The sequence below is a fragment of the Ylistrum balloti genome, unplaced genomic scaffold (assembly GCF_031769215.1).
Source record: "Ylistrum balloti isolate Yb309-2 unplaced genomic scaffold, AGI_CSIRO_Ybal_v1 Utg370152, whole genome shotgun sequence".
Classification (NCBI taxonomy): domain Eukaryota; kingdom Metazoa; phylum Mollusca; class Bivalvia; order Pectinida; family Pectinidae; genus Ylistrum; species Ylistrum balloti.
This window is the reverse complement of record NW_026782152.1, coordinates 644,715-660,114: the sequence shown is the minus strand read 5'-3', so window position 1 is coordinate 660,114 and position 15,400 is coordinate 644,715. Positions and strand designations below refer to the sequence as shown.

Sequence of the window (15,400 nt, the reverse complement as noted above, 5' to 3'; positions counted from 1 at the left end):
TCATATCCTTCTGAACCCAAGGAAGAGCTCCCCTGAACAGGGTAGAGCCCTAGAAGGGGGCATTCAACAAGCGGAAACGGTAGGGTTACTGGACTGGGCAGATTTTCAGAACTGAAAACTGCCTAGCCAACACGGCATTGACGAGCAGAGAACCTGCAAGGCTGCCGTGTCCTGTATGTCGGCTGTTCTGTCTCGGATAACCGACACTCAGGCAAATCGGATACCCTGTATAGACAAACTGTCAGGAAGTCTATGTATGACAGAACTTGGATGGAGAGGTGCAACATTCTCTCCATCCTGTGGTGCTCTTTGGGATCGAGCACCACCTGGTCCACTGATTTGCCGGGCCAGGCAGCCAGCTGTCTCAACTCCAGCTGTGCTGGTTGAGAGGCCAGCTGCCCATCATGTGTGGCATAGTCGGAAGCTGAAGCCTCCGACAATTCACCAACACTGAGCTGCAGACCGACAAACCCGGGAGCACGGGTAGAGAAGGAGTCCTTCTCTAAAACCGGAGCCCGGGCCGTGGCCAGAACCGAAGACATGATATTGCCTTCTGGCAGAGACCGATCTGAGCGAACGGAAGCCCGAGGAGCCACCAGGGAACCCAGAAGGATGGTGGATTCAGGCGCCGACGATGCTGAGGCGGTGGGCAAACCTCCGCCCTGAGAATCCGGGAGATGTTGGCCCGAAGGACCCGCATCCCAGAAAGCACATGCTGAGCCTCGGCTTCAGCAGTCTCAGGGCCATCTTCCCCTTGTGAACCCTCTTGGCCCAGGAGAAAGATGTATGACATCGTCTTCCTCTGCCGAGCCCGCACCCTCGATGTCCATCTCCTCCTCAATAGAGACCGAAGTCCCCTTGGGAGGAACAGGGGCCGCCAGAGGAGCCATCTCCGCAGAGGGGAACTCCTCTTTATGGCATTTGGACGCAGCGCGACCAACAGCCGTAGCTGTAGGCTTGGGTCGGAGACCCGAAGCCGACCCCTGGGAACAGGAGACTGACGGGTCCGCGCTGGAGGCGGAAGTCCTTAAGATCTGGCAAACCTTTATATGACCGGCCAACAAGGCCCCCGAAGTAGCAGAACATTGGGGGGATTCCGCACTGCTATAACATCTCCTAGAGGAGAGACCAACCCCTATGGGTTCCACGAGTGAAGACCCATGGGGTAAAAACCCAAACCCCTGAGGGAATGGGAATGGTCCAGCGGGCCGGGAGTGACCCCAGAACTGGCCAAGATGGCCTGCCTGAGTCTGGGGCTGGACACCCTGTCCAAAGGACCAGGATGAACCGCCACTCCCACCAGGTGGAAACCCAGACATGTACGGGCTAAGCCCGTAACTGCTGAGTAACTGTTGGTACCCAAAACCATCCGCAGGTTGGCCTGGGCGACCCAGGAATAAGTGCCCGCAGGAACCCCTACTCCCTGAGCCCGGGGGAAAGGGAGACCGGAAACCGGACTCCTGGCCTGAAGCCCCAAACCCTTGGGGGAAAACCCCCTGGGAAACCCTGCACTGGGAAATCTGGATAGGGACGGAAAGTCCCAGAGCCAGAAGCCTGTGAGGGTGGGAAAACAGACCCCGCGCTGACACCAGGATTAGTGAACTCAAGTGTCACTAATCCCCGTAGCCACAGACAATCCTGACAAAAAGACTGTGGCCCCTGACCCTATACCCGAAGGCACAGTTCCGGAGTCAAAGCAGCCCCCACCAACGACGCCACCTGGCGCGCCGAGGTCCCTGAAGGAATCAGAGACCTCGACCGGAAGTCCCTTTCCGACGGTAACACCGCCGCCTATCGAGAGCTACCGGCCAATTCGACCCTTGACTGCGCTGAGTCAGGGTCGGGCTGCCCCCCCCCCCCCCTACTCCAGGACGCACCATGACAGGGGGAGCCACCCCCTGCTGAAGGGCGGAGCTCGGTGGAACGAGAGCACCCCCAGCAGGAACGCTCTGGTTCAGAACTTGAGGAGGGAGGTCTTAAAAAGCTTACTTCCCTTACCGGAAGAAGAGGATGAATCCCTCTTCCGGCGGAAAGTTAGCTGGAAAGGCATGGGAGCCTAAGCAGCAGACTCCATGTGCAAACAAAGTTCACATAGCGAGGTCTGGCTGCAATGTCGGCAAATGGGACAGGTATCATGGGGTTCCCATTATCTATAGAAATAGGAACATCCATGCGCTGACCCCCGACGTAAACCCGGCACCTTTATCCAGCATCGAAACAATAAAAAATTGTAACAATGAAAACAAGGATAAAAAGTTTTCTAACAATAAAAAAACTACGAACGAGATCATAAAACCTACCGTACGCAGCAAGATTGTACTGCAAAAAAAGAAAACGGTCGTACAAAACGGCCGACAAAGCAGCAAGAAAACAATTTCAACTTCACGAAAATCCGAGTGACGAGACAAGTAGTCACGCACTCGAACACGCGGAGGAAAAACACGGCCGGAAACGAAGTTCTAGAACAATCAAAAATCTACGAACGAGAGCACAAAGCCTACCGTACGTAGCAAGATTGCACTGCATAAATAAAACGGCCGTACAACACGGCCGACAAAGCAGCAAGAAAAACAAATTCAAACTTCACGCAAATCCGATCAACGAGACAAGTAGTCACGCACTCGAATACGTGGAGGAAAAAACGGCCGGAAATACGGTCAAAATAAACAAATGACAATACTTAATTTCACAATATAAGTTGGGAGATGGGTTTGTAGACTACTAATAGAGTAACAATATACTCAAACGACAATGGCAGTACGAAGAGAAGGAGTAAGAAAAGCACTTAGCTCAGACACCTCCGCACTCGTCGGCAGCCATAAAGGTAAGAGGAAGGGAGATCACTCTGCGTTCCTGCCGTGATGGCTCATGGATCGTAGGGAGGGCGGGATTGTTTTTCTTTTGAATCTTTTGTTGTTGGGATACAAAGATGGGTGTAGGTACTGTATTTGCATACTAAAGTTATGGTAATTATTACTGAAATGAAATTGTATTTTACTGTAATACTTTATAGTTGACTTTTGGATTCTTGCTTTTGACCTTGACATTCACCTCTAACAAAACATGGTATAAATTCCTACAATTCTGCTTTTGAATCTTTTTCAACTTGACCTTTGGTCACATGACAGAAGATTACAGTTGTAACAAGATTCAATAATTTAACTTTATATTTTCTAGTGTTTTTTTTTTTTTTTTTTTTGTATATAGAAATGATTAAAAGATATATCTTCCTTCCTTGAATTTAGAATTTAAGAAAAATCGTGTTCAATGTAACATAAACAAAATCAAATCTACTTAATGCCAAAATAGGGTATTTTCAAAATAGTATTCTAAGGATATGTTATCAGTCCTGCCATTGTCATCATTACAGTGTATGGTGAAAACTATTATCTGTATCTATGTATATGAACCCATTTTCAACTTAGGTCAATATTGTAGCCTTGTCCACTGACGTCTAAAGTTCAGTGTCTGGTTAACTGAGAAGATATAATCACAATTTCCTGTCTACCTTGTAGTTTAATTAGCCACTAAATGCTGGCGTAGAACAACATCACAGGCTTCTGGTAAAGAACTGGTCATTCACTGCTATTGAAGTGTGAAACTTCACTGGTGTAGATATTAAGTTGCCTCCTCCCCCCACCCCCTGCCATCCCCCCACCCTGAGACTTCAACAAACATGTAAACATGCAGGACACTGTCCTTTCAGGTACTATATAACATCTGAAGCATCCACTGTTCAAATATGTCACTGGTCACATCACTGTGACAGAGGGCTGTCTAAACAGGTTTATAGAAGTATACTGTAACAAGATGCCTGGTCACATCACTGTGACAGAGGGCTGTCTAAACAGGTTTATAGAAGTATACAGTAACAAGATGCCTTGTCACATCACTGTGACAGAGGGCTGTCCAAACAGGTTTATAGAAGTATATAGTAACAAGATGCCTGGTCACATCACTGTGACAGTGGGCTGCCCAAACAGGTTTATAGAAGTATATAGTAACAATATGTCTAGTCACATCACTGTGACAGAGGGCTGTCTAAACAGGTTTATAGAAGTATACAGTAACAAGATGCCTGGTCACATCACTGTGACAGTGGGCTGCCCAAACAGGTTTATAGAAGTATATAGTACTAAGATGCCTGGTCACATCACTGTGACAGAGGGCTGTCTAAACAGGTTTATAGAAGTATACAGTAACAATATGTCTAGTCACATCACTGTGACAGAGGGCTGTCTAAACAGGTTTATAGAAGTATTCAGTAACAAGATGCCTGGTCACATCACTGTGACAGAGGGCTGTCTAAACAGGTTTATAGAAGTATACTGTAACAAGATGCCTGGTCACATCACTGTGACAGAGGGCTGTCTAAACAGGTTTATAGAAGTATACAGTAACAAGATGCCTTGTCACATCACTGTGACAGAGGGCTGTCCAAACAGGTTTATAGAAGTATATAGTAACAAGATGCCTGGTCACATCACTGTGACAGTGGGCTGCCCAAACAGGTTTATAGAAGTATATAGTAACAATATGTCTAGTCACATCACTGTGACAGAGGGCTGTCTAAACAGGTTTATAGAAGTATACAGTAACAAGATGCCTGGTCACATCACTGTGACAGTGGGCTGCCCAAACAGGTTTATAGAAGTATATAGTACTAAGATGCCTGGTCACATCACTGTGACAGAGGGCTGTCTAAACAGGTTTATAGAAGTATACAGTAACAATATGTCTAGTCACATCACTGTGACAGAGGGCTGTCTAAACAGGTTTATAGAAGTATTCAGTAACAAGATGCCTGGTCACATCACTGTGACAGTGGGCTGCCCAAACAGGTTTATAGAAGTATATAGTAACAATATGTCTAGTCACATCACTGTGACAGAGGGCTGTCTAAACAGGTTTATAGAAGTATACAGTAACAAGATGCCTGGTCACATCACTGTGACAGTGGGCTGCCCAAACAGGTTTATAGAAGTATATAGTACTAAGATGCCTGGTCACATCACTGTGACAGAGGGCTGTCTAAACAGGTTTATAGAAGTATATAGTACTAAGATGCCTGGTCACATCACTGTGACAGAGGGCTGTCTAAACAGGTTTATAGAAGTATTCAGTAACAAGATGCCTGGTCACATCACTGTGACAGTTGGCTGTCCAAACAGGTTTTTAGAAGTATATAGTAACAAGATGTCTAGTCACATCACTGTGACAGTGGGCTGTCTAAACAGGTTTATAGAAGTATACAGTAACAAGATACCTTGTCACATCACTGTGACAGAGGGCTGTCTAAACAGGATTATAGAAGTATACAGTAACAAGATGCCTGGTCACATCACTGTGACAGAGGGCTGTCCAAACAGGTTTATAGAAGTATACAGTAACAATATGTCTAGTCACATCACTGTGACAGAGGGCTGTCTAAACAGGATTATAGAAGTATATAGTAACAAGATGCCTGGTCACATCACTGTGACAGTGGGCTGTCCAAACAGGTTTATAGAAGTATACAGTAACAATATGTCTAGTCACATCACTGTGACAGAGGGCTGTCTAAACAGGATTATAGAAGTATATAGTAACAAGATGCCTGGTCACATCACTGTGACAGTGGGCTGTCCAAACAGGTTTATAGAAGTATACAGTAACAAGATGCCTGGTCATCACTGTGACAGTGGGCTGTCCAAACAGGTTTATAGAAGTATACAGTAACAAGATGCCTGGTCACATCACTGTGACAGTGGGCTGTCCAAACAGGTTTATAGAAGTATATAGTAATCAGATGTCTGGTCACATCACTGTGACAGTGGGCTGTCCAAACAGGTTTATAAGAGTATATAGTAACAAGATGTCTGGTCACATCACTGTGACAGTGGGCTGTCCAAACAGGTTTATAGAAGTATATAGTAATCAGATGTCAGGTCACATCACCTAGGAATACTTCTAAACAAGGAAATTAAGCTTGCTTGCAAAGCATGTTAATCTTTTTAAACAAATTTAGTCTGCATAGACCTAGGGGACTATCACATAACATCCATCTGAAAGTTATGGGGTGGGCTTATTGCATAACAATCAGCCTATGGACTAAAACATTACCTCTACATGGGGTGGGCTTATTATAGGACAATGAATTATAGCTTTCATTTGTAACTGCTGATCAGCAGTAAAGTGGACTATCATCAGACACATGTTTTTTGCCAAGTATATATAATATGACTCTCCAGTAAAGAAAATAGGTAGATATCTGCAAAATTTGCAAATTCAAAATATAGAAAGATAGAGTTAAGACTTCCAGAAATCTAATTACATCTTAGGGAATATTAACTGCTTACTGAATATTTATTGACATCAAAACTAAAACTTCTTTACCGTACATCAATATTAAATATTTCTTCTTCATTACTGAATCTTTATTGACATCAAAACTAAAACTTCTTTACCGTACATCAATATTAAATATTTCTTCTTCATTACTGAATCTTTACTGCCATCAAAACTAAAACTTCTTTACCGTACATCGATATTAAATATTTCTTCTTCACTACACATTTTAATCAGGTTTTTTTTCTGCTGCGACATGCAGTCAGATTTTATCAAGGATATAAGTGAGTAATTACAAAACGTTAGTGAAAGCAAGAATTTTTTTGCCAATATATCTGTCTTATTGAACATGTCTCATCCACTTCCAACACAAATACGACAGATTGTTAAATTGACCATCGTATTCATTACAGCATGCCTACGAAACACTTTTCCGACTATAATAAATCCCCCGAGTATATGATTACAAACTGATGACCAATACATCATCTTATACGTAACTGCGTATTTGTACCCAGGAGTCATGGACCATTTCTCGAGGAGTGTCGGGGCTGACAGGATCGATGGAATATTCTAATCATTTAGATAACAGACACACATATAGAGGGTCTTAACTCTATCTTTGGTTCAATTCTCTTGCATTCCACTGGTTTGGCTCTGCTCGTGTTTACATATCTGACAACACATGTAACCAGCAAAATAGTAAAAGTAGTTGATTACGGCAGATACATCAGAGACAATTTAAAACTAACAAGATATGCTGTAGCAACACGAATGCCCTCACCAACATCCAATCAGAACGACATAGTTTTAGACTTTTTTTCTGTGATTTTATCTTCTTTTTCAATTCCTTGTCGAAATAGGCAAGGCTTTTTCAATTTTGGTTATACTGATTTTGTGAAAATCCTAATTTAAATTCTTAAAAGTTAACACTGGTCAACACTACAAAAATGTCCATTTTTAAAAAGAATACAATAACATACCAATTTTCTTTTTTTAAATGAATACTGGTATTGGTAGTATATTCCAATGACTTCGGAGAACAATGTCTAATCACAACTATTGAAGTAAACCCAATCAAACTTGTCAGACCGACTAAATAACCTAAAATAGGCAGCAATGTTTAATCTTCAAATCCCACTTGGTCCCACTTTCCTCTAGGATGCCATTTTGATTAATTCTATCAAAGGTATCTTCTACAGACACTGGACTGTTTAACATTCCCACCAAATGCAAACACTGATTGGGCGAACGCAAATGTAAGATCGCTGACTGATCTTGACAACACTATTCTTATATGGTACACACACAGGACCGTGTGATTACATTTATACTTTTTTCATACAATGTTTTGATAGTAATATATACCGGTATGCATATACATAGTAGTGATTACTGTAATGTCATAATATGGCAGTCGTCAGTATTTTTCCTCTCCTATGAAAAATTTAATGATGGCCTGTCATATACTTTAATACTTCAGAAAGTCCCATCTTTTCATCATCAAGAAAAATAGTTTCCTTCTTGTATAAAACAAGAGATCCCAGGGGAATCTTGGCGCCCACTAATGTTTGATCTTTATTTGCTCTTTGAAAGTTAGATCTTTTGCCTTCTGTGTTTTTGCTCTTAATTATCAGAAATTTTAACATTCCTTTGCAAAAATATTAATGATAATCTTTACCTGCCAAATCCAAGATGGCTGCCTAAAAGGCATTTTATTTTTTCTGATCAGTTCCAAAATCAAACATGCACAAGAAGAGACCAAAGGAATATACATATGAAATTTGAAAGAGATTAATTCAGAAGTTCTTAAGAAATAGGGAAAACAATCTCTACTAGGCAAATGGCCACTTTCTTTTTCTGATCAGTACCCAAATCTAACAGGCACAACTAGGGATCAAGGGAAACAAACACACGAAATTTGAGAAAGATCTATGCTGTAGTTCTCAAGATATAGACATAACAAACTTTCAAAACCAAAATCCAAGATGGCCACCTGTCTGCCATATTGCTTTTTCTGATCACACCCAAAATTGGACGGGCACAACTAGGGACAAAGGGGAACCTACTTATGAAATTTGAGAGAGATCCATCTGACACTTCTCCAGAAAAAGCGATAACAAAAATTGTTTACGGAAGGACAGACCAAAGAACACGGATGTAGGGGTAATTTGGAAAGTCCACCATCTAATGAAACAGACAATGGAAAAACTGTAGACAATATGGACATAGGATCAATCTGAGTTTGTAATGAAAAAGTTTTGTATCCTTATCCCATATCTTTATCAATCACAAGTCTAAACAGACATACATAGATCTTTAATAAAGTCTATCAATTTCCACATCCATAAAGATTCATAACTGATTTATTTTCATTCATTTGCCCATCTCCCTTGATGTTTAAGCATTTTATTTACCTGTATATATTACAAGAGCCCATCAGGTCTCAACTCGTGTCGCTAATTAAATAAGTTTTTCTTTTTTTGGCGATATATTTGCACTAAACTTTGCAATAAAAAAAATATTCAGTTAACATTGGAACACAACAAAACATCTATCATAGACAGGGAGATACAGGCAGAGCTGTGACTGATATTCAACAAAGGTGTTACAAATCAGCGACGACTACCTATACAGAGGACTAATGACCAGATGATAGATAGTCAACAGGTAAGTACCAGGTAGTGATGTTTTAGCCTGAGGGTTACACTGGACATGACATATACTGGCCAACACGACCTGAAGCGATTCATAAATATGTTTATAGTAAAATGTCAGTAATTAAAAAATGTTGTCCTGGTTTCAGAAGGTAAGTAATATCAATGTTTATAGTAAAATGTCAGTCATTAAAAAATGTTGTCCTGGTTTCAGAAGGTAAGTAATATCAATGGTTCCACATTGGTAGGAAAATTACTTTATAAATCTATCTAGCCTGCCTGATTCTGAACCCTCAAACTCCCTTTTTTTTAAACTTTCTCTTTCCATCCGCATTTTAAATGTACAGATTTTCACCATTGTAATTTATGTGTTATTTCTTTCTTTGTTACATTGTAAAATATCTGCCCACAAAACTTAATTCATTCACAGTAATGCTACATAAACCATATTGTTAATAGTCAAGAATATCCTAATCCATATTGTAAAGTTTTTTTCTTTCTTCTTAGTATCCCATGTATGGTAGGATACAGGTTGTAATAATCCAATGAATTGTATAATACATTCTTAAAACAAGATAAGAGAACAATCCCTTAAGAGAATGGGTATGTGCCTAATGGTTTAGAGGTTTGATCTACATCCCCCTATGTGATTGCCTGTGACAGTTTGATATTTCAGTTTGCACTGACATGTTGAGACAGTTTGATATTTCAGTCTGTACTAACATGTTGTGACAGTTTGATATTTCAGTCTGTACTGACATGTTGAGACAGTTTGATATTTCAGTCTGTACTGACATGTTGTGACAGTTTGATATTTCAGTCTGTACTGACATGTTGAGACAGTTTGATATTTCAGTTTGTACTGACATGTTGTGACAGTTTGATATTTCAGTCTGTACTGACATGTTGAGACAGTTTGATATTTCAGTCTGTACTGACATGTTGAGACAGTTTGATATTTCAGTCTGTACTGACATGTTGAGACAGTTTGATATTTCAGTCTGTACTGACATGTTGAGACAGTTTGATATTTCAGTCTGTACTGACATGTTGTGACAGTTTGATATATCAGTCTGTACTGACATGTTGTGACAGTTTGATATTTCAGTCTGTACTGACATGTTGAGACAGTTTGATATTTCAGTCTGTACTGACATGTTGTGACAGTTTGATATTTCAGTCTGTACTGACATGTTGTGACAGTTTGATATTTCAGTCTGTACTGACATGTTGTGACAGTTTGATATTTCAGTCTGTACTGACATGTTGTGACAGTTTGATATTTCAGTCTGTACTGACATGTTGAGACAGTTTGATATTTCAGTCTGTACTGACATGTTGTGACAGTTTGATATTTCAGTCTGTACTGACATGTTGAGACAGTTTGATATTTCAGTCTGTACTGACATGTTGTGACAGTTTGATATTTCACTCTGTACTGACATGTTGTGATAGTTTGATATTTCAGTCTGTGCTGACATGTTTGGGATCCTTTTTCATTTGCATTTGATCCATTCACGTTTGCATCTGTATTTGCATTTATGTCCGTTTGCATCGGTGTTTTCCATTAGCATTTATACATCAGTTTACATTTGTATATGGAATGATCAACTGTTTGCCAATGCCACTCTAGGCAAACGTAATTAGAAAATGATCCTTGATACAAACAAAAAAAACCAAATGCAAATGGACATTAATGCAAATGGTAAACGATCCCAAACACAAATAAAACCAAAAAACAATCAACAATGCCGAATGTAAATGATCCCAAATGCACACAAACACAAACTTTTTTTAGGGATGTTAAACCATTCAGGGTTCGTAAATCTCAGTCAGTCAGCCTGAAAATTGGCAATTGTATGTGCAACTTGATGGGTGAACTGGGAAATTTTGGATTGTAGGTACAGCTTAATAAACAGTCTGGAGAAATTGGGGATTGCAGATACAGCTCACTTGGTGCACAAGAAAATGGGAACCAAGACATAATGTTGATTCCTTCAGGCAATAACTAAACTTAATAGCCATCCATTTTGATACAATGAGACAAACATTTTTCTATATATATATGTAAACACCCGCCGATGATGTGTCTCCGTCCTTTCTCATCTCATGAAATACAGACCCATAGAACACATGAGTGACACTCTGTTGGAAATACAGTAAATTATAAATGTCAGATTGTCTCGACACAGGAACAAGGCGTCTTTGTCTAACTATAAACAAAGCATTAACACAGCAACTCTGCACCGAGCTGCAGAAACACAACTAATGTCTAGCCTAGTATCAGTTGAATTTGACACTGCATCACCACTATTGGCAATATCCTGTTTGTGAAAAAGTTCTAACATCACATGGTGTGTATCATATGGTACTATTTTTATGAACACAATTTGCATAGAAATAAATAAAAAAAAAAAAACCTCTGAGTAGATTCTAGAAATCAAAGGGCTAAAGGACCTTCACAGTCATCTGACTATAAAGTCATATATATGACAGTCATATTTGATAACAGACTTCCCAAACACATACTAACACATGGTCAGAACCATCTCAGGATCATTTCAGGCAAATTTCAACTGAATCCCACTTGTGGGGCTTGAGATGAAATTTAAATGTGTTTTCAAGATGGCGGCCACATCAGCACTATTGGACTTTGGACTGACACAAATAAATTTTCTGCAAGTTTTAGCTCAATTCCACTAATGGAACTTGAAAAAATGTTTAAAACAGTTGTTGTTAAATGAAACCATGATCGTGCAATCATGTTACAAAATTGCTGCCATATCTGAACTTTCTACAAGGCCAAAAAGATTACAATATTTTGCTGGCTTCCCTTCCTGACATCAAACATCAATTTTCAGCTCCATGGCACCTTTATTTTTTTAACTTTTTTAAAAATAACAACACTTGGTCAGGCTGATTTCAAGCAAGTTTCAGCTCAATCCCATTGGTGGAACTTGTGAAGAAGTTTAAAACGTAAAACAATTGCCCACATCATATGACGGACGGCTGACAACGCCCAGAAAATCACAAAGGCTATGGTTCATCCTAAGCCTTTGCTTCAGCTGAACTAAAAATTCCTAAGAATGGCAATCATGGTTTAGTACCCTTGACTTTATTACGTTGAAAAACGAACCGATATTGAATACTTTCATCCTTGACCATTTAGCTTGACTTTGCAGAGCGATGGCATCAAGTCACCTTGGCACTGGTAACACTATGTGTCCCCTGATAACTTGGCAGACATAAGAAACAGAAAATATTTCAAAACCTGATTATCTCTGAGTTGGTAGGACCGTGGGACAACATCGAGTTACCAGAGAATTTAGGTTAGGTAATTTGAATGTTAAGTTTATGTGAAGGTTGAATGGGACAACCCTAAGAAATACCTTACCTGCTATCATAAATTATTACAACTTGAGCATTGCTGACAAAAACCCAGTAGAGTGTGAACTCTTCACTTCATGATTCACTGACTGTTAAATTAGTGTGTTTAATTAGGCCTTATCCAGACTTCCTAATTTAAAGATGGTGACATTCCTAATGACCATACTAACATGCCATGGTTTGGTGTCCTAAGGGTCGCTGTGAAAAGAAACAACCCAAAAAAATTTATCGTAAACTACAGTTCATGGTCGATTATTTTCTAAAAGTCTTAAGCAAAATAATCTTTTGTTTTGAAATTGTTACCGATATGCATGCTAAAGACACATTTTTAATAAGTTTCGGCAGCACGTCAGACACGTTGTATGGCGCCCACTCAAACATTCAATGCATGGCGACAAGTTCCAAGTAACCCATTTTAACACTTGGAATGTGCTAGCCAAGTAAAAAAAAAAAAACAAACACACTAGACTTCCTTCAACCTAGTGGGACCTTACAGGTAAGTGGGTCAATCTTATTGATAGCAAGTCGCAAGGTGTGAAAAGTTGGTCAGTAGGGCTGTGACGATGTTTACATCACGCGTGACCCTTAAGGTATGAATCCATAGTTCCTGTCCTCACTTACCTGTTTTTTATTATAGTCATCAAAATGAAGTGATATTAAGCATTGCCAGAATGAAAATAAGTGACATTATCAGATGTGAATATATAGGGGGAAAATCTGTGTTTCAAGAAAATGTAATATTAACCGGAAAGTGACATTAACAGACGTGACATTAAATGAGTTTCACAGTACTACATATTAAATGGGGTTTTAAAGTCATAAAAGTTTGAGATAACAAGATGTGATTGAACTTCCACTGAAGGAGTGGTACAATAGTTTATCTGCAAAGTGCATTTACTCAGAGCATTAACAAAATGTAAAACAACGGATTACTCCTCCATAAAGTCTAGAATACACACTAATTCACAATAAGACTCTCATATCATTGTTTTAATCTGAACCCCAAAATAGATCATTTATCAAATCATTAATTTCTGTACAAAGGAAGATGAAACTAACAAAGCCATTAAATTGTTGAAATATACACATGTGCTAGATTTTGTTCAAAACCACCCTCACTGAAAGCAACAGGATATCGTTCAGATTCAATAATTTGAACCATCAGGAGATTCAGCATTCGTATCATTATGTCACCAATAACCATTTATGATGTAGACCTATGACAATTACTACCCCATTATTCATATCAAACTGCTGTTGTCTACAAAACCTGTCAATAGAAATTATTCCATGGGATTAAAATTTTTTTTTTCTTTTGTAAAATTATTTCCTGAAAGATTATGTTAGGAAACACTAATATTATAGCAATCAATTTTGATACAGTATCTTTTTTCACAGACTTTTCATAAAAACTATTCTCAGTCTTTTTCTAGGGACACTGTGAGGCCCAATGTAATATATGTAGGCCCCAGTCTCAAACAATTCCGGATTCAAAGTCAGGGTTGGGCTTATTGCAGGATCTTAATCGGTAAAACATCTGTAATTCTACTCAACAGCAAGATACATGAGTGGGCTAACTACTGTATAATTACGGTAATTGTCTACAATTGTATTTCTTCAGTATTATCACAACGAAATATTTTCATGCACATGTAAAAGAACTTTGCGATTACTGATCTGATGTCACAACCAGTATGTTACAAACGGCCACCTTTGATTTTAAATTTAAAATACCTTTGGGAACTTAAAAATTAATTTCTGGGAAGTATGTTCGTCATTCAAGCTTCAACATTACCTGGTCAGCATAATCTCTTCCAAATACCTTGAATTTCTAATGAATTAATAGTAGTTAAATGATAGCTCTGCATACTTCCTTACATAAAACTACGTCACATTTTCCAAGCTGAAATCAGACAAGCCATCCAACAGCTTTTCCCTGTAATTTCCCTGTGATAATGAAATTGGATTGTCTTGTGTACTTAAAATTCCAAATAATCCCTTTTGTCAAATTCCAAATAACTTGTTCCCTAAAATATTAAAATACCTCGCTTCCACAAATCCACTACATTATTAGAGATATCTTCATCCTTGATCATTTTCAAATCAATACAGTCCCTCATTTCCAAAATTTTTGACTCCACCAAATGTCAACGAATCTGCTCCCTCAAATAACACAGAATCGTCATCCTTAAACTCCAACTGGCTTTGTTCTGCATCCATACCAAATCAGTATTTCAAGTCACCCCTGGACATCCTTTGATGAATGTTATTTCAGAACCATATTAGTGAGGACTTGTGAACGTAGACTGTTTTTTTTCTGTTTTCTAGTAACTGTGATTGTTGCTCATAGGGCAGCAACAGGAAAACTGAAAAATAATTTTTTCTGTTTTTTTTTTTTTTTTGAGAAACCAAAAGTAATAATCTGATGGAAAAATTTTGATAGGAAAGTACTTTGTTTTTGTCACAATTCCTTTTCTGACTTGTAAAATTCAACACATGTTGATCTATACTGCCAGTTTACCAATAGCAAGTGATTACAGAGAGACACAATCAAAATCATAGAAACAATGACCTTCACCTTTGACCTCAAAGTCAAAAGGGAAAAAGACAATCACATGTATGATCTGCTTGAAGTCTAGTTTCCTGGACTCAATTCAAGCACCTAATTTAACACATGTGGAAACGATTTTTTGGAAATCAGAGCAAGTGACCATTACCTATGACCTATGACCTTCATAACAAAAGTATTTGTCTGAACTCCATATTCATTACTCCATAGAAATCTATGCTATGAAAATATCAACAGTTGTGCAGACATAGAAATCCCATGTGTTGCCTTTCCTTGCGACACAAGACTGCTGTACTTACCTGCCTGAGATGAGCAGTCCCAGGCGATCAGTCTTGCTGATGGCCTGAGAGCAGTATGCTTCTCCCTCATGAAGTGTAGTCAGTGTACAAAAGTCTGCACAGGTCAGTTTCTTGAACAGGGACCTAAAATAAAAACGAAATTTTCTTACCATACAAACATT

At 39.3% G+C, this 15,400-nt stretch overlaps 1 protein-coding gene across 1 annotated transcript in view; it reads right to left on the bottom strand.

The window, feature by feature from the left end:
• LOC132550838 (popeye domain-containing protein 3-like) overlaps window positions 1-15,400 on the bottom strand; it is a 40,135-nt gene that overhangs the window by 23,636 nt on the left and 1,099 nt on the right. Inside the window, exon 3 of the mRNA XM_060214930.1 lies at window positions 15,240-15,362. Within this exon, the coding sequence (XP_060070913.1) occupies window positions 15,240-15,362 (123 nt within the window). The remainder of the gene's footprint in view (window positions 1-15,239; window positions 15,363-15,400) is intronic.